The following is a 27,337-nucleotide window of genomic DNA, read 5'->3' as shown; positions in this document are numbered from 1 at the left end:
TTTGGATTCCTTGCTGCATGCAGGGCATAAGTAAGTGAGCAGAATCTTGATCTTCTGCTGAATATATGTTCTTGCTTTAGAAACAGATTGACACATAGACACTTCATCTTTCAGCTTGGTCTGCAATTTTCTATTCAGAAAAACACCAGAAAACTGATAAAAGGCAAATGCCCTTAAAATCATGTTTACAAAGCGGGGGCTGACTCGCAGAACTCTCTTTTAGCATTAATGATATTGAGATGTACATGAGATTATGTTGAGGCATTCATCAGAGCAGCCACATCATCATACTTGATTTCTGCAGAAAGTTTGTGATTAGTGTGTCTTGAACCATTTTAGAGAAAAACACAGATGGTAGATTGAATTCCTGGTGCTTTCAAACCACACACTCCTGCACACTAAGCCGGTTATTTATATGCCTTGCATTGTATAAAAGGAAGGGACACAATGTTCCCTCGCTGTTCTGAATAAAAATCTTAATTAATTAATAAATCTTGGCAGCACCACCATTCCTGACTGACAAAAAACAGGACAATGAAGCCCACAGATGGCAGTGAGGAACAGTGTCTCTGTGTGTAAGCTGATAAGTCATGCACTGATGAGTCCATTTCTTAATTGCAATGAAAACTCATTTTCAAATCGGGCTGAAGAGGTAGGGTTATTAATTGATCTTTTAATTAAAAAGCCTGCGTACTCTTGGCAAACAATAGTTTGTTGCTAAATAAATCATATTCAGTCCTTAAGCACACCAATTAATCATTAGTAGCCACATGAGGATTACTAAGGGCGCACGACCCAGTGAAGCCCTTTACATTAAGGTGTGATGGTTTCTGAATAAACCCTGTCCATTAATATTACATGGAGAGAAGGTCAAACATTGTATTGATCGTTAACATGCTTGTTTGTATGCACTTTATACAGATGTACAATATGTATCATCTTTGTTTTGACGATGACTTCTACATAATGCAGGTGTTAATTGAAGTGGGTTTGTGATCGACCCTCAACTAGCCATTTGTCACCCATCACGCATTTTTCAGCTGTGCATGGGCTATTCCTGGACCCTACCCCTTACCCCCCATCTGGTAGAATCACCACAACTCGAGACATGATTTACAACCTCAACACAGCATTCCCCAGACACTAAATTACCTGGATTATTGGGCCTTCATGATTTTTAGTGCAGTACTTTGCATTACTCTCCAAATCCTGATGGTGTATTGCACAATATATGATGATTTAGCACATGCCAACATGTTGAAATTGGAATTATTGGATTGGACTGGATTTTATGGGTGCTATCTGTCTTAAAGGATCTCACTGCCAGGATCTAAATTGGAAAGACTTGATATTATTGATATGCATATAAAATCAGAGCATTTGGACCACCTACAAAATCATGGGGGGGTGTTTATATTCCAAAATGTTCCAGAAGTTGAATGACTTTAGTGGTAATGGAGACCAAATAACTTTTGAATTATCCTAATTTGTTAGAATTTTGTAGTGAAGTCAGACATGAGCCAAGAGATAAATCATCCTTAGTTACACAACCAGGAAGGAAGACCTTGAGTGCTAATGCTGTATGTTGATCAAGAACATCATTTTATACATGTAAATTATTTATTGATTTCTGTTCAATCTAATTTGCTAGTCAGGAATGTATAGAATTTCAATTAGTGGACAGTAATCCGAGTTATCTGTAAGAATATAAAAAGGAAATTCCTTTGAGCCTAATGAGGAAAGCTGTTATCTTCTTGGCAAAAAAACGCATAAAAAATAAAAGGGAACACATCAAAAATGCTTCCTCTTCCAAAAAGAACAACAACTACACGACAGCAGCAAATTTAGACAGGCCTTTTGGCAGTGGTTTTGTGTACTCACTTTTAACATGAGAGACAGTGGCTCTGGGAGCAAGGTTTCAAGTATTGACACACCTGCCTGGGCCGCCATGTCCACTGTCCAAGTAACTGTACAGCCGGACAGCCGAGTCACCCTGCTGCTTTCAGAGGCTTCAGATAATCAATGGCAGCACAATGACACCAATGGAGGATTACAAGTATTCACTAAGCCTCTGTCAGTGGGCACACTGCATTGATTTTTTCATACTTGCTATTGGCTGATATTTCTGTGCTCAGGAGCACTTTCACAATTTTCTCTCCGTGTTCCCTCCTTTTTTCATGAAGAATTGTACAGCGTTTCTCCAGACGACATTGTCAAATGCTAACACTTGCAAGCTTTAGTGTTCCTTTGATTCCTTGCAGCAGGTTGTTGTAGCTCTTTTGTAAAGACGCTCAAGTGGCCAACAACTTTTTTTCAGGCTTACTTCATGATTTGGTTGTTAATGCAAAAGGTGCCTTGTCCTACCTTCACAACAGGAACACCTCTATCATGAACACCTATGCACTTAAAGGTCCCATATTATGCTTTTTCTGGTTTTATATGCTCTTTAGTGTGTTTTCCAAGTGTCCTGTGCATGTTTAGGCACATCTATGCGCAAAAATTCAAAGTCCGCGGAAACGCAGCTTCTCCTACGTCCTCCTGTTAGCTGTAGCGTTAGCTGCATGTAACGCTCGGTTCTAGCCCCCCTCGATAAAAAATTGTCAGTCCGACGTCACTGTCAGTGTGAGATCACTGATCTAAGCCCATTGGCTCGTTGTGGCAAGCCCAGCAACTCATGTTGCACACCCGTTAACTTCTGTAGCACGCCCACGATATGCCGTAGCCTGCGGTAGCACAGTAGTGCTAAGGTGCTAATGTTTTTGCTCCCCTCGGACGGAGCCAGTGGCTGCATTCCCAATATGGTAAAAGAGGTGGGACATTTCCGAGAACCGTGCTGAGCAACTGACCAATTACGGCAGAGCCGACAGGCCGACCAATCAGATCAGACTTGGCGCACGTGGGGACTCTGAGCATGGGCACTTCAGAGCCTTAGAGAGAGAGTCAGAAGCGAGCCGGTGCATGGAGCGGCAGTACATGAAAACAAACACTTTTTTCGAAGTTTAGCTATTGTGTACATACTTTAGTAGGTACATAGATTAAATATATGAACCCCAAAAGGGCATAATATGGGCTCTTTAATGATGTTATGATACTGATGGGACTGACAATGATGATGATGAATATATTGAGGATGGTGTTAATGTTAATCAGAATTTTCATGAGAAGCTGTCGATGTTGTTGATGGGGATGAATATTTAAAAAAAAGACAGCATTGCCCCTGCCCACTGCCTACATTTCTTACTAACAATGTTTCCTCCTGTCTAGATCCTTGATTGTGTTGTACTTACTCTCTGATGTACTTCACTTTGGACAAAAGCGTCTGCTAAATGAATTGTAGAATTGTAATGCTTGCTGTGGTTAAAATGGATGCAGATCTAAATAAATTTGTGAAATCAAACAGATTTTTAAAGTTTCTGATGGAAGATTGTTTCGGAAAAGTGCTCTTAGTCTGAATAGGTGCATTTCATAGAAACAAGTGCACAGATACTGTATACACACACACACACACACACACACACACACACACACACACACACACACACACACACACACACACACACACACACACACACACACACACACACACACACAGCCAGCACAGACATCCAGTCAAGGTCTACTAATACCCCCCAGCATGGCATCCAACATTTCATACAGTGATAAATGAACAGGAAAAGCCCTAGCACAACCCATTGCTCGATTTGCTCGCTCAAGTCCTTCGGATTATTCAACCCAGCCATGGAAGACGGAAAATAACACTATAATTGGCACACACATGCAAGGTCTAGTAAATCTACATACACCAGTCATACCATCGGGCTCATTAGGATGCAGCAAAAGGTTGGTGGAAGGGCATCCATCATCACAGAGTGCTCTGTCACCTCAGCACGCCTCTCTTACATGATCATACGCCTCATGTACAAGTGCTCACATGTATCTTTTTCACCTTGCACAGATCTCTTGCGCCCACCTCATCTATCTATCTATGTGGATTCTCACAGGTTGGCAGAGAGCCCCCGCATACAGTGGGCCCATAATGAAGCATTGTCTTCATTAAAATGAAGCCAAGATATTTTCGATCTCTCTTCGTAGAAAAATACAAATATGTGCAATAATGAAGCATGCTGCTATCCCTGCTCATGAAATACACATCTCTTTCAGCAGGATCAACTATTCAGACATTTTCTTTGAATAAATTGGTAATTGTGGACAGTTTGGTCAGTATCCTGGTGATTGAGTTGTCCAAAGCTGCATATGTCCATGTTGAGGTCATCCATTAAGAACATCTCCAAATGCATTGGAAGTAAAGGTTTGCAGGCGCTTGGCCAAGCCTTCCACTGGATTCAGGTTGCAGCTATGACTGACAGCTTGCTCTTAAAGGCTCATTGTCAGGAATATAAATAGTCTGCATCTCACTTTCAGACATAGCAGGGCAATTTACTGCTAGCTGCAGCCCTGACCGTAACAGTGTGGTCTTTTTCCATTTTTCAAAGGCTTTTAATCAGAATCTGTTTGACTGGCACAAAGTAATTTTGCTTGTTTTGTGTGTCAGATGGCTGTGGATCTGATTGTTTGTTTAGAACAGTTTCATTATTTGTCTGGATTTTGGGAGTAAAGCCAAGTTTATACAACACACAATGTTAGATTGAGCCCTCTGCCTTATTATGATTGTTGTTTCCTGTTTTCTTGTCTGTGCTGATTAAAAAAGGGAGACAGGAAACCAGACATTGGGTATGAACCCCTGTCTGCCTTCAGTTTTATAAAGGACAGTGCTACTTACAGTGGCCATTACTTTCCTTAAGCTTTATAGCGAGTCAATTTAAAGTTTAGGCATTCAGCATTACACTGATATTGGACAATAATTACAAATGTAATAACAAAAACATTTTATTCCTTTTATGTGCCTGACGGATTGACTGGATTTAGATGGTTTTTTTTGTCTTGCCGGTTTGGCCCGACCACATATTGTGTCCAACAAAATGCCATTGTTGTAAGTCTATTTAACTTCAATTATTAGTTTCATTTCTTTCAGGTTGTGTTACTAAGAGCAGGGTAAATATTTGAAGAACAAAAGGTCTGGGATGCTGCAGAAACAGTCCATATGTAAAGCTGCCTTCACAACACTGGCAAAGAGATTTACACCACATTTCAGCACATGAAAGGAGCCTCATTTTGCATTCACATAACCTTCCTGTTCCTCTGAGTCTTTGAACTTCCATTAAGCCATTTATCACCATGCAGTGCAATTCATTTCATTTTTCCAACATCGAGCATGGATGCCCTCTCCCCTCCCCAACTGCAGACCCTGACTGTTGACTTTACAGTATGTCCAGGATGTCAGGTGCAGTCAATCTCAACCACTTGTTCTCCAGTTTACTTTGTCCTGCTATCATTTAAACTTTTTTCTTTAGTTTGTCCTCGTTCTGGTGTTAACACTGATGTTTTTTTTCTGAGTGCTAACATTACTTATATCTTTGTGGTTTTTTTTTTGTAGTTGCTCCATCTATCCATGAGATGAAAAGCCATGGAGTTGGACTGGGACGCACAGCTCTGCTGAGGTGTGAAGCAGCCGCTGTGCCCTCCCCGACATTCGAGTGGTACAAGGGCGAGAAAAGGTGAGCACAGTTTTATTCTATGAAGTGTCTTGATGAAGTTTTTTGGCAGCATCAAGTGGATGTCCTGCATCACAGTTTAGTTGCAGAGCTTTTGCAAGGCTCATCAACGTAGTTTTATTTTAAGGAGCATAACAGGAATTTCAGTTTTAAACTGAGGTGCATGAAGGTGGGAGGTTAGACTCTGTTTAAATGAACCAGGTCAGTTCTTGTTTGTTGACAATATTGAATGAAACTGTTATCTTAAGGCAGGCCTATTCAACTGGCGGCCCAGGGGCCAACCCAGGCCCGCAGAGGACATCAGACTGGCCCGTGGAGAAGTTCTATTTACAATTAAAAAATAAATAATAAACAGGGGAAAACTTGTGAATGACTGTCATTGTTGCCACAGTAAAGTGTTCAAAACAGCAGAGTGCTCCGGTTTAATAGAACATCTTTGGTCCTGTGCTCGCAGCCTATCACAAGCTTGTGTTGTTGATGGGGAAAAAAATGGCTTTGTGCACTGTACTGCTGTGGTGGGCTGGCTTGTCTGGCCCCCGGGTCCTTGGCTTTCTGAGATTTTGGCCCCCTGAACAATATAGTTGAATAGCTCTTTCTTAAGGGGTTTTTTTTTTGGTTTGCTTTTGTTTGTTCTAGCATTCGTCTGCCCCTGCTGGGTGTTCCAGTTAGAATCATTTTTTGCCTTGTCCTCTCGCGGCATCCTCATAAAACGTCTGCTGGCGACTGGCTGAAATCATTCGTGTAACATACATCAATCAGTCTAGATTCAAGTGTCAGTTCTTGAATTTGAATCCAAATTACCCCCATTACCCACTCCTAGTGAGCACAATTTCAATCATCAGCTCACACTGTGCTAATTGTAATTATGGGGTGGATTCAATTTATTCAAATTGCTAAGGAGGCAAGTTGGCATGGTTTTAGTCTTTACTTAATTCAAGGACTTGTTTTTTTCATGACTTCTTACATAGCTTAATGGTGGTTCCTTCATTTTCATCATGAAAAGGACATTAGAATAAGAAACTTTAGCACAGACCATGTGTAGCATCTGTGGAAGATTAACACTGGCTGTGAGTCCCGTCAGTGCTGTGCTGCTGCCAGTTTGTCTGTTTCATAAGAAGTCTGACAGTTTTGACAAGCAAATGTTTCTCTTGATGTGTCACTTCTTTCATTCTTCAATAAAGGTGGTTACGTTTTTTTTTTGTGTGTGTGTGTGTGTCTGTACTAGAGGGAGCGTTTTTTCCCCCCACTATGACAGAGGGGGAGCATTGACTATTTTGATGTTGAACTAGTGTAGAGGCGAGACACCCGCCGATGTTATCAGTGAATGTTCAGCTAACATTTGACGTGGGCACCATGGGAGAAGGGACAACAGATTTGTGGATATTTGCTGGACATAATGTCACACATAGTGTTTTAACTCAGAGCGCCTCGCTGAACAACTCGAGCCAAGCTAGAGATCACGGGAGGGGGCCAAAGCAAAGCCAAGATAGAAACATGCCTTCTCTCTGGAGGTTTATAAAGCCAAATGTGAATCTGAAGCAGTAACAGAAACCTCTCTGATGAAAACAGTAAGCTGTAATGGGTATAAAATTTGGCGCACAGCATATGTTGTTACAGAGTGAATTTTAATCCCTGCAGGCTGTTAGAGATCATCACTGTCAACCAAAGTAAACAGTTAAATATTTGTCAATTTCACAGCACAGATGCTAGGCACAACTGGAATAGGATTTATCGTAATCCTCCCCGCACCTGCAACAAAACGATGAACAACATGTCAAGTGGCACCCAGCTGGTTCACCCCTGGGTCATTCCACTCTCTTCTCAGTACTTTCAAAGTGTCTCTCCAAGGCAGACACGACACACCAAGGGACAAATAGATCTGTTGAAGAGGGTGATGAAGTACTGTACAATCTGAAGATCCACTAAAGGATGACAAACATTTGTTACCTTCCCTGACTCAGTGCAGTGTCACCTCCTGACACTTTGTGTGCGTGGGTGCGAAGGAAAATCTTCATTTGTTGTGTTCTGCTTGCAGGATTATCAAGGGTCAAAGCATCGACATCAAGAGCCTCAGCTCCAGATCAGTCCTCACAGTAACCAACATGACAGAGGATCGTTACGGGAACTACACATGTGTCGCCTCCAACAAGCTGGGGACGGCTAATGCCAGCGTGCCTCTCATTCGTAAGTTGTCATTCTATGTGCTTGTGGCTAAACAGAGTGGTGGAGAGCGGACTGAAAGAGTTGTGGGTGAATGTCCGTGGGCAATGGTGCCCTCAGAAGTGTCTACTTTTTTTTTTTGCATCAGCACCCTTGACACTGGATAAAAGCTAAAGTTAAGCCCAGTGCTGCAACTGGGTGCCCACATATCACCAGTTTAAGTGGTTTCTTATTCCCTAGTCATCAGTTTTGTGAATTTCGATTGTCTGCTATAGTTGTATGTGAGTGAGTGAGTGAGTGAGTGAGTCAGTGGGTGGGTGGGTGTCTGCTTTTACAGTATACATTTGCATGTGTACAGAGCCTGAAAAAGAAATTAAGGTTTAAAGCAGCAGCCATGTCAGCAATGTTTAGTTGAATGCCAAGTAGAGGAATGACTCAGATTTTAAAGAGGTCTGAGAGTCAGCCCTTTTATGGCTTTTAATACCTTGAGGCATCTAACAGATCTCCAAAGAAGCAAAATATTTCCAGGCTTTTGGTGTATCTGTGATGGACTGTAGAATTGCTGTTTGTTTGTGGTGAAGCATTCTGTATACATTTAGGTTCTGGGTGGGGGGGGGGGATAGCAGGACCTCTAGGGGTGTCAACAAAGTGAGGCATTTATGGGATGTCAGTGAGGGATCACTTTCATGTTACTGCATGTTCCTTTTGTGTGGGAGATAGTGGCAGCATTTTGGCCCCCTGTTGAGGGCAAGTGGACTCCATGTCTATTTGAGGAAGCATCATACAGCCTTTATTTACTGCATCAGCAGAGGAAACAGTCAAAACGACTGCAATATGATGGGTGTTGAAAATTGTGGAGAAAACCTGAACAACTCTGTTTCATAACGTAAGCAAAAACAAGTTATTTAAGATTCATCCTTACACACACTCATTTAGAAGCCCATGCCGAGAGCTTACAAAGCAACCAGGACATAGAGCCATGATGACTGACGTTGTGTTGGCTAATGAAATCATCTAAACATTAAGACATGTTGCCTACTGCTGCAGAGACTGTAGGGGAATATTTGCACTATATACACAAAGTGCTGGGCAATTAATCAAGTTTCGATTTCAATTACCACTCATGCAGTATTGCCTCCTGATGAACATGAAAACGAGATAATCGAGATCAAACGATTACTGTGCTGCATGCGGTCTTGCACTTGTCTTGTCAATAGGTTTTGTCATGTGTGGTAAATATTTTGGCCACAAGGGTACATCACCACTACCTCGAAAACACAGTTAATCATTTGTATTTATTCATTGATTATTATATATTATTATTATTCATGTTCATTTATTGCTTGTTTTTTAGTGTTCAGAATGTTAAAGTGTTTAATTTAAGTGTTTTAATTTTGATAAATGCATGTGATGCAGATGTTCTTTAAAATCAATGGGTACTCTTGTTTAATAACCATGAGCTTATTATATATCAACATAATTGTGATTATGTTTTTTTTGCCATAACCGAGCAGCTCAAATATACCATAGTTCTAATAGTGGTAAAGTCCTAGAATCAATCAATCTTTATTTGTATAGCGCCGATCATAAGACATTTACAAAAAGCATTTTAGTTATTGCTATATTATCTTCAGAGACCCAACGTTAATCCAGCATAAACACAGCACGAAGCAACATTTAGCGAAGTTCCAGTAGCAATTCCTTGAAGCAGAAATCTTGGGCAAAACCAGACCTGAAGCCTTCCCCAACAAGACGCATGGTAAACCTCAGCCAGTACAACTCAGTAGTAAAAACAGTGTTAGTTCAGGATTTTAATGGATGGTTCAAGTTTTTTGTGATGATTCTAAACATATTATATACATTTTAGGGCAGGCATGTCAAAACACAGAAATGATCAAAGTGTCTTAAATATTCCTTCAGGCTGATTTCCTCTGAGGTTCTCTACATCCATCTGGTAAATGAACAGACAATGAGTACAAGGCCTTTTAGATCATGGTGCACAAACAAGGTTACAAAAGACAGTTTTCCCTCCTAAATGTAGAATTGCGTTCCATTTTCCTGAGCCGTGTACTGTACTTGTTGGTGGGCGCTTGATATTCCTTCACCGTGAGGCATTTCTCGCTGTACCTGCCAGGCAGCAAGGAAAGCAATGACAGCGAGGGATCGGTGGAACATATTTTCCTCACTGTTTTTGAGCGAGTGCGGATAAAAGACAAATTAATTTGAATATATTCTGTGATGAAATATGAACAGGTGAGTTAAATAATTCATCGCTTTGCGCTGCACCGTCTGATGATAACATTGTTCCTAGCAGGCCAGAGATTCTAAATACAAAAAAGATATTTCTGTAGAGTTGGCAATTGTCAAAGGAGCACCCTGCTCTCCTGTTTGTGTATGCACAAAGAACATCAAAGGCTTGTCTCAGATCCTCAAAATGGATGATCTTAATGTGACACTAGCGAGGCCTCAAAGGCAGAGCGGCAAAGAATCCCTCAGAACAGTCAGAGGAGGCAGCTTCCTGTGCTTCCAACCCCAACTTCTCTCTCTCTCTCTCTCTCTCTCTCTCTCTCTCTGTCTCATCTGTTCCCTCTCTTTATTTCTTTGTCTGTCTTTCTATCGTGGCTTTGTCTCTCTGATTCTCTTATCTCACTCTCTTACTCTCCCAGTCTTTTGCCCCCCCCCGTCTCTCATTTCTTCCTCTTTATCACTCTCTCTCTCACACACTCATCAAACGTCTCGTTCCCTTTCCCTCTCCCTCTCCCTCTCTCTCTCTCTCATGTTCTCCCCTCAATGGAGAAGAGGCCAATTTTGCTGTCACTATTACCGAGAATAGGCAAGCAATCGCCGCAGCGCACTTTCACCAGCACGTTGATGCAAATAACAAAACCCAGAGGTTAGATTTCACCATGGGTGACTTTGTATTGCTATTTTAGAACCAGTCGATAGCTATTGATGAGCAGGATGGGAAAGGGGAAAGGGGCATGCATATTTGATAGAGCGTCATAGTTGAGTTGAATTTTAAGTAGCAACACAATGTGGGTGGTTTGCAGCAAAAGAATCGAGAATTACAGTAATGCAGATACAGTAGTAATTCTGTTTCTGTCCATCACACCATGCATCAGTAATCGTATGCATTCATTAGGTCAAGTAAGGGTCATCGCTGTTCAAAGAGACTGCTGAAATTACAGCAGCTGAGGGGGGAAAAAGGAATACTTAGCATTCAGGTCTCAGTTTCATTAGTTTCTGGTCAACTTTGTGAAGTTGAGAGGTGCTTATCCTTTTTCAGTGTAACTCCTTTTTTCTTCTTCACCTAACAGAGCCACTCTAAATCAGTCCAGGAAAAGGTTTGCCATTATGGCTGATGAGATGAACTGTGACTGCGGAGAGGCTTCTCCCTGGAAAAGTAAACACATCTGCCTCCCATCCAGTCTGGTTTCTGTTTCAAATTAAAAACCGACTTTAGCAGCCTGGCTTTGATGACATGATAACTATGAAGGATTTGATTCATTCCTGTACTTTTGGAATAAGTGTCGCCTGGCTGTATGCTGTTGTGGCTCTTGGGATCCGATGGTTCTAGTTGTGTTAAATCATGGGTGGGTTTTTGTGCTGTTAAACCATTAGTCAGGGATTGTGATCTCTCTCAGTTAAGTAGCACTTTAAGCACTGTGTTTAAAGCGTGTGGTAAAACACAAACTGGGCTCTTTGGAGCAGGAAGAAAGCATATAACCGCAGTACTTGGTGGATTACTCTGAGTGTGAATGTGTGTGTTTCTATGTGTGTGTCTGTGAACAATTATTGTACAAATAATAGGTTTTTTTCTTAACAACACAATACCCAGTATCATCAGAGAATGAACAAAAAATATTGTGCAAACGCACTTGTCACACTTGTCTGTCCTTTCAACAATTGCTAAGTCACAGAGGTGTAATGAATGGGACTGGATAATAGGCTTGAATGGTGGCAAAGAAATCCTCAGAAATATCTGTGGAGAGGTTTTTTGTGTTTCTATAGATGTTTGTTTAATTGATTCAAACTCAACCAGAGTGCAGTGGGTGTTGTGATTTATTTTCAATTTGTTAGATTTAATCTGCAGACAGGCTTTCTCTCAATAATTTCACTGTAAAAACAACAAAGTAATCACAATTAATTTGAATGAGCTCTGTAGAAAAATTATATCTTTAATGGTATTTTGGCAGTTTGTATTAGCAGTTTTACCAAATCAAAGCAGAAAGACTCAAATGAAAGCTGCAGAGTGTGTAACTGGACCAATGCATTTTCTCTTTAGGTAATAAAGATGTCAGTTCAACAGGAGTGAGACAAAAGGCATACACTATAAAAGGATTTGTTTAGTCTTTTTTATTAAAATAGGGACTGTGCATATTAATGTATAACCATTGCCATGAACCCAGCACAGATATTCAAGTCAGCATGTCAAATATATATGATAGTCCATATGATGATGTCCACAAGTTTATGAACCGTTAGTGCTGACTTTGCAAATGTTGCTTTGGCATTTGCAAAGCCAGTATGCTGATTTAACTTTTACTTCCTTATAAAATAAAAAAATAGCGATGAGCAACAACTACACTAAAACATGAGCATCTGTGTAAACAAGCAACACATAAAATTTGCCCTTAACTGAGGCAACAAAGTTATCTTGAAGGACAGCTGTTCTGTCTTTTTATTCATTAGGGTTAAATCTTGCATATGGGAAAAGTTATTGAAAGAAGAAATGCAAAGGACATGATGACAAAAAGAAGCTGCTTCTTCCACATCCAAAACCCTTTTCAGATCGGAGAGATAAGTGCTTACACACCGCACGCAGAAAATATGTAGTGATAGTGTTTGATAAACTAGTTATTAATGAAGATTGCCTGCTATTCCCCCAACAAAGACACAAACTTGCTAACGTGTGCTTTAAATTCTGTTCTGAAGTTCGTCACTGTAATCTGTATTTAATTCTGTCTACCAAGACTGGGCCCTTCAAGGTTGTTTAACATCACAAAACGCTGTTCTGAAGGTATCTCCGCATTCCTCAGGCTCTTCAAATCATCTTGGTAAAAAACATATCCAGACATTGCACAATTCTAGTTATATGAGAACATTTTGAAGTAAAGGTGTGCATCTTTATTCTTAACTAAATCCAAGATGGTTGTCAGAGAGGCATATCTCACCCTGATAGTATATACTAGATACTTTTAACAGCTCTGTGACTTTAATTTAAAGGTAAAACATAGGGTTTCCCCTCGGGCTACTGCTGATCCACCTATAATATGACATTATCCTTTTAATGGAGGTACATGGAGAACTTTGCTGAATAAGACAATACAGAAGAAGCGTACCTTTAATTTCAATGCAGCCTACCAAAGCATCAGAGCAGGATGTGTTTTTGACAGTCTCTCTTACACTATATGTACACCACACACCCACGCCTTTAGCTGAGGTATAACAATTGCCCAACTGGCAATCCCTATTTCAACTTCCCATTTCATGTTCAAGATGAGAGTGAACTTGAAGAAAAAGACTAAGGCTGTTCACTGCAATTTTCTGAGGAGTCCTCCAGCTTAATTGGTCAAGCTCTTATCCCCCCCCTCCAGCCCACCTCGGCTTAGCACTGAAGCAGATTTTCTCTGCCTATACCTCTGCCTTCATTTCCTCCTTTTTCCTCCCTCCCCTCCGCCTCCCTTACTTGAGCAGTAAACGGAGGAGACTGATGGGGGGGGGGGCTACCCCCTCTCTTTCTCCATCACTATTTGCCCTTCCTCAGGCAAGAGAGACACTGCCGGATAGTTTGTTAATGAACGTCGTGTTCGTTTGTCATGCTTATCAATCACAGCATGTGTAGGTGTCATTTCAACATGTCTCCTCATCTGCCATTGTTGTTGATTATGTTGTTTGTTCCCACACTGTGCGGTTGTACCTGAGTCATGGAGCAGAGATGCAGGAAAATGGGAGCTAAAGGTGAAAGCTAAAATGTGGGTGTGTTATAACAGCTTCAAATGCAGGGAAATAATATTGGAGCATTGAAAGATGGCAGTGGATCATGTTTTAACAAGTTGTATGTATTCTACCTCTTCTATGTTTTTGTCAATAAAGCAGATGGTTTAATCCTGACCATATTACGCTGTATTTCAAAGGCTTTTTAAATGGCATTAAGGTGTATTTATTTCCAAACACTGCCGTATCAAAATATCCCTAAGTAAATTGAACATGGTGAGGTTGCAGGGTTCCTTATTTTCTCTAACGCACCCTCACCGTGCTACAGCATTTACCCATCCTTTGAATGCCTGAATTTCCATATTTAGGCAATCAGAATAAAAAAACATTAACATCTCTCAGTCATACGGAGATGAGGGAATGTTTGATGCTGTGTTGGAGTGTTCATCCTGCAGCCCAGCGGGAAATAGACTTGATACCCCACCTACACCCCACCCACTCTGCCTACTCCTGTAGGAGGCCAGCTGCACTGCAAGGAACCTTTATCCCCGGATGACTGAGCCCAGTGGATGCCCACAAGATGATACTGTATGTTTTCCTGGCAGCATTAAAATGCCATAGGATGACTAACCAATTATCTGGCTCACAAATTAACACATTCTTCGACACACTCTATGCGAACATCACAGAGGGCTCAAAATATTGAAGACTTTAGTTTAACACAAAGACTGTTACGCTGCACGAACAATAACTTCATAATGCACTCAAATGGAGCAGTAAAGATGAATTGGGCACCTACATTAGCAAACACTGCAATTTCCATTTAAACATCCTTCTCTTACCTCTTCTCTAATGGTTTTCTGCTGTACTTGAGCATAATAATTGCCATATTCTTTGTGTTGAAAAGATTGTTTTATAAATTTCACTGACTCAGCATGTATTTCACAAGGTGCTGATTTAAAAAAGGAAAAGATATACTGTACAGTAGATGTATGAGCCAAGGGTCCATATATTAGATGCAGCTTTAGCGCTAACCCATTATGCTTGTTGTAAACTAAACTCTGAGCAGGACCCATCATAACACTATTTCTTACAAAACATGTCCCATAAATTCCACATGATCCTGCCTGCAGAGGACAAAGAGAATAGCATTCCATCAAATGAAATGGCTGTGAAAACTAATGGGTTTTATCTCGCAAGTGAACAGGCCACACACCAGGTTGACTTCCATACACAGTGCATGAAATCATGTGTCGCTCTGCTGAAGGAGAGAAAGAGGCCAAGTCAGTGCGGAGCCATGAGGGAGAGATTGTCACGTTTAAAGATATGTTCTGCAGTAACGGACGAGTGTCTGAGAGCTCCTAAAACGATTCATTGCTGAATTCCTGCTCGAGTATTAATCAGATAGCTCCCGCCTGTGTGTTTGAAGAAAGAACTTGAAAAAATAAACAGTTTTCACATATATCTGCTCCCCCAGGAGCACTTAATGCGGAGACATTTGTGAAAGAAATTCAACCAATATGCAGACAAAAAAAGCATTTCCCTCCATGTATGAATACTGATTCCCGCACAATATCCCCTTCAAAAAGAATGATGAAAGCAAATATTTTATTGTTGTCTGCATAGCAGGAGCTTGTTAACAGTGGCACAGTCATGACACAGTTGTTGGAGAGCTTAAGCAAAGTGACACTGGAGACCACAGATGGAGAGCATAGTGTGGAGGACAGTGCACCCTTTTGCCCTGAAAATTTAAGCAGTCATATTGAGTTGCCATGTAAATGGATTAAAATGGAGAATCTAAGTGGGCTTTTGCACTACTGCATGGCCTAGATACAGCAGCAACATAAAGCAGTATTCAATGATTTGTGTGACTGTGTGTAACATGTAATCCTCGCATCCATAGTTTCCCTTGTGACAGATAAGCTCCTCCTCTGTCACAAAATGCTCAAAGAAAGTGGTTTAGACTTTTGTGAAAGTTGAGTTTTTAGCTGCAAGTGTAAGTGATACTTTGTGTGTGTGTGTGTGTGTGTGTGTGTGTGTGTGTGTGTGTGTGTGTGTGTGTGTGTGTGTGTGTGTGTGTGGCAAGGCTGGAAAAAAAAAACCTTTAAAGAACAACCACTGCATCACTTGAAACTGAGCTCGCGCAGTGAGAAACAGCTTCAACTCGACCAAACAGCCCAGATTCAGCTCCCCCACTGAGGCACAGCACTGAGCTGATCACAGCTTATCTTCAATTAAGTGCTTATTTATCAAACAGAATGTTATTTATTTTTCTGTCTTACACTTCAGATCAAACGGGCAGTAATGTTTACATTACATCGATATCTTAATGCCAAACCAGCCTTTAAGCACGAATGCTGCACAGTGTGGGTGCAGCCCTCGCTACATCCTCAAATGTCTTGTTTTATCCTTAAATCCAAAGATATTCAAATTACCACCATAGAGGAGTAAGGAAACCAAGAAACACATATAAATGAGGACTTACTTAATAGTTTATAGTTGATTAAAATAGTCTGCAGTGTATTCAAGACTTTACGATTTATCGATGAATCAGTGCTGCTCGACTTAATTTTCACAACCAAATTTATTTCTTGACTAATATGTGTCAGAAAAATGGCACATATTACTTTAATATCCTACTTCACATTAGACTGAGTTATTAACAGTATGCATCTGCAGAAACATCTCAACTACAAAATGTGACTGAGCAAGAGATCTTCTCGGTTTGACATTTAACACATGTACTTCAAAGGACGATCTAAAGTAGACAAGATGTGTTGGCTACCATCCTTCAGCATACTCACACTTTGACACACTGGACTGTTATGAATGGCACATTACTTCATCTAACAAATGCCACCAGTGGCTCGACCCTGAAATGAGTTGAGGTAATCAGATTGAGACTCTTGAGTTGACTCTTGATGAAAGTCACACTGAAATGTCCTTTTTTGCTTATTCTACAATGGTCTCTAAACTTAAAACAAGGACAAAAAAAATGCAAAAACGGGCATTTATTTATATACCACAGGTATAATGAAAGTTTAACTCCAATCACAAAACCCTTTCAGAGCTTTGGAGCTGCCTCCATTCCAGGTTCTCCTCATTTTTTTCGGCAGTAGCTGTAACCCGTGAAAATCTGAGGCGGGTGGCGGGATAAAACATGTCATGTATGAGCATGTGGAAGTTGCATCTTGCCACAGAGACGCCTGTCCTTAATGCATGGAGAGGATTTGTCTCCATCCCCTGTCTTTTTGTCCTTGCATGCATTTTTTATTTTTTTTTTAGTTTTACGTCTCCATTCTGTTAATAATACATGAATGTCCTCTTTCCCTCCCCCTCCCTCTTCCCCCCTCCTCTCCTCCCCTGTAGCAAGTATTGAACCCACCACCACTAGTGCTGTCTCAAGCCCAGGTCAGTATATGTCACCATGCTGTACACCAAAAATTAGCAAGAGGTCCGCTGCCTCAAACTAACCTCAGCTGAAATCCTCTACTCCATCCTGATTTATTTCAAATTTGGCTGGCTGCAATGCTGCTGGGTGTACAGCTTCATTGTATGTACTTTTATTTATTTCCTTTGCATTCCTTTTTTTTTTTTTTTCGTTTTTTAGTTTGTATTACTTTTGGGTTCTTCAGCCTGGCTATACGTATCTCTCACAGCCTGTGTCATCCCGCCCGCCCTCGTTCCTCTCATTACAACCCCGCCTCCGCCACCATGTGGAGCAAACAGTAGTGTCATCAAAGTGGCTCTTTCACAGGCCCCTAGGTCTGACGCTTCTCATTATGCTGATGATGGCTTCTTCTCTTTCTGCCTCTCTCACCACCAACAACACCACCACCACTCTCCTCAGTGATACCTAAATGCAGTATACATCAAAGGCAGGAAGCTGCTTGGTGGCAAAGGCCCCATTGGTTTGTTGTTGCAAGATGGAATCTCTGCTGTCTTTGTACTTTCATCACTCCCTTCATGTCTCCCTCTCCATTTCTCTGTCTTAATCTTCCTATATCCCCCTCTCTCTCTCCTTTCTGTCTCTGTTCTTTTCTCTTTCTAGAACAATCAGCTGGCGTTCTGCCACCCTCTTTAACCCGATCTCCCGCTAGAGCTGTTTTGGTTGTTACACTGTCAATGTTGCCCCTTGCTCCCCCTCCCCCTACTCCTCGCCACCTCCTCGCTGTATTCTGCCGCTTCCACATTCCAGCCCAGAGTAATCCCCTCTGCCTGGTTGTCTTCTTTCCCTCTCTAATGCTTTTTCAGCAAGTGGCAGAATGTAATCTCTCATGCTGGTTATATTATTGTCGCTTAATACTGTTCACACACAGAAAACATGCAGACATGGACTGACACTAACTAAACATGCTCAAATACACGTAAAAAAAACCCACATGTCATCACCTGAGAGGACTCATATTGCAAGATGAATCAGTGCTTTTGGGTGTTTCTGTTTTTATCCCAGCACTTTGTATTGACGCCATTGTTTTCCTCCAGCATTTTATCAAGCCTCGGATTGACAAATTCTCAGCTGCACTCTCTACCTGTCTATCTGAGCCAAATATAATTATCCATGGAGATTCTATCAGATAACCAGTTTAAAATAAGCTCAGCAGTGACGAGCCATCCTGGCATGGCCCTGAACTCTCATTTGATGTTACACACGCATAACAAATGATAATTTCATGGTCCAAAGGAACACCAGTGGTTTCAATCATGAAGATAAACTCACTCAGCGATCCACTGTTCTTGTTTGTTCAAAGTTGTTTTTGGAGTTAATGTTATGATTGCACACTCACTAAGTGGCTTGGCTATGGGAATTATTTCAGATCCCTTCAAATATCTCTTTGTCCCAACTGCTGTATAAACAAGTTTAATAATTTAATAATAATCCGCTGCTGTTATTTATCTTGTGATGTGGAAGATGAAATTCTAAAATAAGGAATTAAAACGCTGTCTGACGTATGAAAATCAGGAGAAATTAAGTGGAAAAACTGATCAACCCCCGCAATGTGCAGGTCATTTTCAGCCCATTTATCAAAGGCAAATGACAAAATATATTCTAATTACACAAAGAAAACAATATTTAGAGGCGTCACACTTTCTGCAATTTTAAATGTGACCTAACTGTAACAAAAAAAGGAATTAAAAAATAATCGGTGAGGGCCACTATGTTCATTTCTAGGTTAAATAGATCCTATTTACATGATAAATAGTAGATCATTATAACTTTTACCACTTAGCACAAACACATGAATAGTTAAAAGTGCATTCAGAGAGTGCAGACCTACACCAAAGCCAATAGTCCACTATTATATGATATATTCAAGCCAGCCATTAAATAGGTCTGGATCTATTAGTCCTATATGCTTTTAATTGTTTGTTAATTAGTCAGATCCAGATCTAGCTGAACTGCATGTGTTCTACCAAAAACATGGCATGTTTGGGGAGGTAAAAAGTGTGATGAAGAGGGCGTATGTATTTAGTCAGGAAGTAGCATACTGAAATACTGTAACCTCTGTGTTCCTAACCCATAAGAAAAGCCAACTTGGTTAGAAAAAGCATTTTTGCACTTAGATTAACTTTGATTATGGAAAGTAAATGTCTCACTAAACATTTAGGTTACCATGACGCCATACTGTATATGAGTTAATGACCTCGGTTGACTGGATAACTGATATCAGTGTAGGTTTATTAATGATGATAACATGTCTTGCATTGGTTCGCACACATAAAGTAGATGGTACTCGGGTAGACCGATTAAGTCTATTAACGACTGCCCAAGTATACTGGCTGACTCTTTTTGAATCCATAAATAATCACAAGAGAGAGAGTTAGAGAGAGAAGTGCTCTGGTATGTCCCTGCTGTAAATGTAGGCATAAATTGTGTTACATCTCATGTTGAAATTAAAGCCTCTTATGACTTATTTTTCATATTTCTCTGCAGATGCTTGCTGATCATAGTGATATGCATTGCATATATGTGTGTGTTTGCAAAGTGTGTGTGTGTGTGTGTGTGTGTGTGTGTGTGTGTGTGTGTGTGTGTGTGTGTGTGTGTGTGTGTGTGTGTGTGTGTGTGTGTATAGGATATGTTAGGCTGTAACTGCGTGCTAACTCGATCGACCAGGTACAGCATCATTCTGGCATTCATAAAAGCTCCCTCCACATAACAGCCACGTTTCAGATACATTCCTTGACATTGTCTATGACCACCACAAGGCTCTTTCCTGCTACACTTAAGAGAACGAGTAGCTTGTGGAACAGGCTGCTGAAATTCAGCAGTGAACGATGAACTGTTCTTGGCTGTTGTGCGTGAATAAAGAGACGCTGAGGCTGTTGATGCCAGTACATACAGTACAAGAAGTTTAGCTCTGCTGTCAGGCTGAAACTGCATAGTCAGGATTGGAATCTATCACAGAAAGGAGGATGTTGATGGACATGATGAATATTGTCCTGAATAATCCCCTCCCACCAGCTCCAAGGTGAACTCTTATCAGATGGACAGTAAATTCAGCCGCCAGCTCCTCCCACCAAAGAGCAAGACGGTACACCTCAGGCTTTCACTTGTGCCCAGCAGACAACAGTAACAGCAACTGTGACCACGGCCTAAGCCAGCTGTGACCCCCCCCACCCACTTCCACTCAGCCAGAGCTGTCACGCTCGCTGGTCTCATCTTTAACTGCTCCCACATCCTGACCCAACGGTGACTAAAATATAAAAGAATACACGCTTAAAAAAAGTATTTTTAACCATCTGCAGAACAATAACTAAACCATTGCTTAGCCTGTTAGTATTATATTCATCAGTGTTATAGTAAAGTGGTTGTATTGAAAATGAAAATGAACTAATATGAAGATTAATACAGCTCTTACATCTGAAAAAAAGCTACAACAATCGGTTAACTTAGCTAATAATAGTTAGCCTAGCCATGTTGGAAAGTAAATACATTGGATCACAATTGATTGCTATATTTTACTATAGTTATCAGATTTCAATTCGAACTTCACAAGCAATGGATAATACACATTTCTGGAGTAGCAAAGATTTTAAATGTTTCTGATCTTTAAGCTAAGCTAAGATAACCAAATCCTGGCTTTAGCTTCATATTGTTAGTTATATTATGAGAGAGGTACCAATATTTTCTTCTCACTCTTGTCAACAAAAGTTACAAGCTTATATCTGAAAATGTAAAACACATTTGACAGTGTTTCTTATTCATTCATATTGTATAATATAATAATCTTAATATGTTACGGTTATATTATATGATAAAACAACACGGTTAAGGACTGATAGACTTTATATTTTGACATATTTACCTCCAAACACAAGGTGTCTGTAAAAGATGCTTCTTAAATGAAATGTTACCCTACATAGCCGTTCTATACCTATATTATTTGTCATTTTGAGCTCTAACCTCTTAGAATTCCTCTCTTACCTCTTTTCTGTCAGTCAGTTTTGTTCACACTCATCATGGAAACACAGGAATAGAAACCATCTGTTGTTACTTGACAGAATATGTTATGTACAGAGCTGTCAAAGTTTATAAAGCCAATGTTTATAATGGTAATATAGCACATTTTGTTTCGATGAAAATCTTAAGCCTGATTCATCTTTTGCATATGGATTTGTATGTTTTTCAACATAAAGCACCTCAGCGGTAGCTGTGTAGCAGCTGGCTCGATGCCATGCTGTCTTACCAAAGAAATGTAGATCTGTGATAATAGCTTCTGCTCCCAGAGGCTTTCACGTCTGTTTATTCCCGCAAATCACTTGACAGTAGGAAAAAACAATGTTCTTAACACTGTTCTGAGCCCAATTTCTTGTCTTCACGAGGCTCAGTGTACAGTGCTACTGGTTCAAGGAATATTACATGCATTATACATAATCTTTGTGACTCTCTGATTCCCAGGTGTCATGTCAACTCCCAACCAAACAAGATTCAAGCAGCCTGAGTGGAGTTAAGTGGAGATGAGCGCTCCCCTTTTACCATTCATAGAACTAATTTTTCATTTTGCGTGATTAGGTCTTTTTTTTTCTGGAATCTAATACAATCATAACTTTTATGAAAAAGCTGCAATGCTGTCATCTTTGAAACCTGGCATGTGAGGCATTTATTCGACCCTCCCTCTGACCCAATATGAAGCAGTAGGAGCTGGTTAGAGGAGAATAATGTGTCTGTAAAGGTTTATTTATCTTGGTAACACTGCATTGTCATAAAATAATCCATGAGAGAGCAACCTTTAAGAAACATTAGCTAATAATCATAATGCATTGCTTTTTTTTTTAGCATTTTAGTGGGGAAACAAAGTCCAACTACTGTCTGTATCAAGATGTTACGTAACTCAAAGTCTCACCAGCTTAATGAAGACAATTTCCTGATTGATTTAGAGAGAGGATAGGTCATACATCGTTCTTCATTTGAGGTCCAGAGCGCAACATCAAAGAGATAATCTACCTTATTAAGTATTCTACCCAAGTCATCCCAAATTCAAAAGTCACTCACTCAGCTCCCCAAGGCCCAGGGAGCTGTGTTAATCAAATTATTTTAGTGTGCACGCAAAGCTTCTTTAATCAAAGGAGAGCAGGCTAATTTATGTCTGAAAACAGGGGAATGTCTTCTTTGGAATACAACTTTAAACAAGGTTAGGTTGTACTTTATCTGATGTTAGTACAAGTTGGACCCTAAGGCACATTTTGTTGATATTACACTGTGCAAGGCCCTCTTAATAAATAAACAACTTTGAATTTTTCTCTTAAGTTCTAAATGAATGGTTTCCCTCGGCTGTCAATTAGTAAATATTAGACTTAAATTACAGGAAGAAGCTCTCACACACACACTGAGCGTGTCTATGAATCCATGTAATGTGTTACTTTGGTGATTTTCTGACTCTTTCCCAAAAAAAAGTTGAAAAATGACACACAGACAAAAAACATTAGCCCTAATACATAATGCATCTTTAGCTGCATGAATCAAAGTTTAATAACCTTCAGACTTTTATCATTGGTTTTCTTTTATGTTTGGCTTCAGTGGGAATTACAACTGATAAAAGAGTAACAGTTTGAGGGAACATTTTAAAACAAAACTTTTCAGATGTTCACCCAGATGTTCACCCACTCACGCTGCATTGTGAATGAGGAACTTCAATATTGGTTGCATTCAGCTTGTATCGAAGGAGAACTTAGTTTAAGATTCAATGTGTTCCTTTTTTTGTTGTTGTTTCAAACTGCATCTTTACCGTGTCACATCAAGCAAAACCTTTCATTCTCTGTGTATTTCAACTTGAAAGTCAAAACATCAGAGCCTGCGAATTGGAGAAACTGGCTGTTGTATTAACTTATTCACTGCAAATGATTTGACAGGTTGAACTCTGAGCTCATAGCTCCAAAACAGAAAACGAGTGTGTATACCAATACTTTTTCCTGTGCTCCTGCAGCAATGAAAGCAAGCCATTTATATAGTGCTACATATTTTCCAGCGTATTCTACATGTCCAAATTGACCACTGAAATAGTAACTATAGTTTAAAAACCGAAAAACCATTCTGAATTATATGACATGCAAAGGAAAGAGCAACATATTCACAAAGCCCATGGAAGGAAATCTAAAAGAACATTAAAGATATCTTTGGCTTTAAGACCCAGTAATAAGTTTCTTCTGCTGCAGCATGTCCTTAATATCCATCAGGCTTATTTCTGACATTGTGCAGGGAACACTAAGTATCAGTGTTCTGATACTTTGAGATTGATATTGGATTTCTTGGATGTCATTGAATGAGCTGCATAGATCTGGTTGTCCTCTGTTTCACCCCAGTCCCAATCAATCTCACAAATCACTGTCAATCAGCACACACCCCCCCTTACATAATACTATCTGCATCTAGCCTGTTCCTTTCAACTTTGTTCATATCCCATTTGTTGTGTCTCTTCTGGCTTCCCAGCTTAAGAGATAGGCAGTGTGACACTATAGGAGTGTCAAACAGAAGAAGAAACTAGAAAGAGGCATTTTTCTATCCCTTGACTTTAGCCTCAGACTCTGCTCCGTATCTTTTTCTAACCCTCTATTCCCTATAAATCCACAACCACCAAAGTTGCAGTTTACAAAAAAAAACAGTGCCCCCACCCCCATCTTTTAAGCTTGATTCCACCTCATGCACAAAGTCTCCATGATGAGCTAAAACAAGCAAGATACTGTTAGATCTCTCAACGCTAAACATCAGCTAAAAAAAGAAAAGTGAGAACACTGCTAATGCATACTGTGCTTTTCCACTTCTGTAGCCTGAAGCACAAGCCAGGAGTGCTGAAGTTGAGCTGCGTCAAGTGGCAATTACAATATAGCCACCAATGTGACTACTGACTACTCGGGTTTGTGAGTCACCTCAGGCTAATAGCAGTATAAATACTCTGCACTTATGAAATATTCAGCAGGACGGCACATCTCCCACTGATAAGCTTGTGTTGGGTTCTTGTCTGAGTGGGCTTGGTTATGTATATCTCTTAGAGGGCTGGATACAGTGTTAAACTGCTCCAAAAGTCTTGACAGTAAACACTCTTCCCCTTTTTACTCAGCATGCCTGGTGTCAGACACACTGAGCTTCTTGCAGATAATCCTTTTTGGCAGTGCATTTTCTACCAGCCTTATCAGTTATATGCTGGCGATATCAAGAGCTGCACCAACCCCTCATCTCGCCTGTGCACCACCACCTCGACTCCTGTCCCGTGTAGTTTGTTTTCAGGTGATATGCTGACCTTCATTTTTACCGACTGCTAACTCCCTCCAATCATCCCTGGAAGGGCCTGATAAGCAGATGGCATGTCATCTATCATACTTGACCCCTAGATCCCAGGACAATGTGAATGGACGATGGGTTTTTGTCCCGTGGAACTGGAAGCCAGTGAGCATTCCCAGTCGAAAAACCTGTTACAGTAAACAAGTTTGAAGGCTTATGGACTGTGCTAAAGAAATAAAATGTTCTCCTGTGCTCAGATATTTATATAATGGACAGTAAAGCAGAAAACAAAGGCCTCCTGTGACTACATGTGCAAAACTCCTCATAATGATCTTCATTTTTGCAATCATTTTATTTCAGCACTCTTGAGAGCTACAGTGTGATCCTCTGAAACATCAAAGTGTGCCAGTGTTTCTAGAGTTCATTCAATTGTTGAACAGTCCCCATGCTTCACGACAGAATTTGCATTACCACACTTTAACGGCATATGTTTTCTGTTAATGGAAGCCATTATTTCTGTTATTCCAGTAACAAACAACATGATTGCCTTATGATCTTTAGCTTCCTCTATGTAATTCTGTTTAATGAGTATAAATCAGGGAAAGTGTTATTTTTTGCTATTTGGCTGATTGGTGCTCAGTTGTTTGTATCATATTAGTCATTATGGCTAAGGTTCTCTTGTGCTGTGGCTGCCTGGAAAATTTTATTACAGTGCCCTCAAACAAATGTGAGTGCTAATACTGATTGGTTTAATGTAGGAGATACAGACAGTGAAATTGATTTTGTGTTTTAATGTGCTGGGAAGCGTGCTCTCAAACATAGTGTTCCCTATTTCCTTATTTGTTTAGTTGAATTAGTTAGGAAACCCTTAAGATGTGTTTAAAAGTCAACATTTTAAAGCCTTTGACACAGAAATGATCATTGATGTGTAATCGTTGCTACACTAAAAAATGGAGGATACATGGATGGGCAGACAAGAATCTATTAGAGTTGCATCCATATTGGGTTATTTGCACCTTGCAATATTCATTTAATTGCACACTGATGCTGGAAGAAGTTGTTTTATGTAGATTATCATGGTGACATGGATGCACACAGCATGTCAAGCCTTGTAACACAGTAAAAGACCAGTATGCATGCAGTATGCTTATAGTCTTCCAGGTTATAGATTTGATGATGCTACTCTGTCGAGCCTTGCCATCATATTGTTGTGCTAGCAGCAATTAGCAAGAAAAATAACGTATGTGTAGTTATTCTTAAGAAATAATGCAAAGGCAATGTGCCACTAAAAAAGAATAAAACATAAAACACAATCCTCTTACAGGTAACGCTTCCTGCAGGCTCAAATGTCAGTATTTCAGAGGATGCTTTGTCTTCTTATGTAGATTGTTCTGTCTTATGTGGTGCACAATTAATGAGCTTACTTCCTGTTTTAGATCTGAGGCAGGCACTATAGTGCAGAATCATAAATGTATTGCTCATTAAACCAAAAAGAAGTGGAGGTAAGAGAGAATGAAAGCAAGGCTTTTTGTTGAAAGATGTTTAAATTTGACGCTATAAACTTTGCTAGCCAATGTATTTGTGGGTTTTCTTTTGTATTGATGTTATTTTGAGGCGCTCAGGTGGCACTTTAATAATGTGCTTAACATATTGAAGTATTAGGATTATGCTTTTCTGAAAAAGTCTTAAGCACTGATGCGCTATATCCCAACATCTTTCTCATTTTCAGCATCTCATAGAGCATTCAGAAAGCATTTTGGACTCCCACTAAGACCCACTTACCTTTCTCCCCTTCAAATCCTAACTATGTAAACAGATTATTATTTGTATTTCATTGGCTTTAGCCTTCTCTGCTCCTCTGTGCCCCCTGCAGAGCCGCTTTTTCAGGGCTGCTTTTCACCTCTTTTAGTCTCAGATGTAAAAGACAGCGCTGCCATTTCCCCCCTCAGCAGATTATTCAACTTACCCCACATCTCTCTCGCTGAGCCTCTCTGTCTCTGAGTTTCCCTCGCTCCCACATGTACCCCTCTCGTTCTCTACCTCTGATTATCTCTCCCACTTCGCATCTCCTCTGGAGTGTCGGCCATTAAATGCAAACCTGGTCGTGCTGTCAGTCCCACGCACACACAAAAGCAGCACAGCGGCACAGCTACACACACACACACACACACACACACAGAGAGAAAGCTCAATAACAATTTCCAGAAGAACAAGAACAACTATTTCACAGACTTCACTAGCTTCTCTGTTCATCTTCCATGGATATTTCTCAGTGTTTGTGGAAATAATATAGGAGGTAGGTATTAAAACCGAGACCTGTCAGAGCCTCTCCATTTCATAATATGTGCCAAGGAATTTTCTTCCTTTTATGTGTTTATTCCCACCTCTTATTTGAGCTTGTGTTGCAGGCACTGCTTTCATCCCTGCCACTTCTGTCACTTCTACATTTCTTTCAAGCACAACTTTTCTGAGTTTGCAGATCACCAAACCTCACACATTTCAATGTACCTAGATGATCAAAGCACATTATGCATTGTAGCACTTTCAGGTCTGTGACACTCCTCCCCGTTTTTGATGTCGAAGTTACAACAGTTTTTCAAAACCTGCATTCTCGCTGTCGTACTGAAAGCTTAGCAAATGAGAAAAAAAGACCACAGAGGAGAAGCCTCTGTTAGAGGGGGCAAGCAGAGTGCTTTTTCTGTCAATTCAAATGTTTTCCAAACTTTAATTGGCCCTCGTGCCGTGGCAGCCGGTGTGATTAATAAGACAATTCAGTTGGAAAGATGAGTATTGGTGCTTCTAACAACAGATAGGACTCTGCAGTTGCTCTGTGAGAGCTGGAGCAGAAAATGGAGAGTCATTTCCTTTTATGGCCAAGAAAAGCTGCTGTACCGATTCAGTCTTGGTCTAT

General features: G+C 40.3%; 1 protein-coding gene across 2 annotated transcripts in view; it reads left to right on the top strand.

The window, feature by feature from the left end:
* The window catches only part of negr1 (neuronal growth regulator 1), a 142,440-nt gene that overhangs the window by 92,905 nt on the left and 22,198 nt on the right, over positions 1–27,337 (top strand). Inside the window, exons 5-7 of one of the 2 annotated variants that reach the window (XM_020639253.3) lie at positions 5,495–5,615; positions 7,648–7,796; positions 17,079–17,120. In XM_020639253.3, coding sequence (XP_020494909.1) covers positions 5,495–5,615; positions 7,648–7,796; positions 17,079–17,120 — 312 coding nt within the window. The remainder of the gene's footprint in view (positions 1–5,494; positions 5,616–7,647; positions 7,797–17,078; positions 17,121–27,337) is intronic. The other variant, XM_020639254.3, reaches the window with a different exon arrangement.

This window comes from Labrus bergylta, chromosome 6 (genome assembly GCF_963930695.1).
Source record: "Labrus bergylta chromosome 6, fLabBer1.1, whole genome shotgun sequence".
Classification (NCBI taxonomy): domain Eukaryota; kingdom Metazoa; phylum Chordata; class Actinopteri; order Labriformes; family Labridae; genus Labrus; species Labrus bergylta.
The sequence above is the reverse complement of the archived record's forward strand: the minus strand, read 5'-3'. Positions and strand labels throughout refer to the sequence as shown.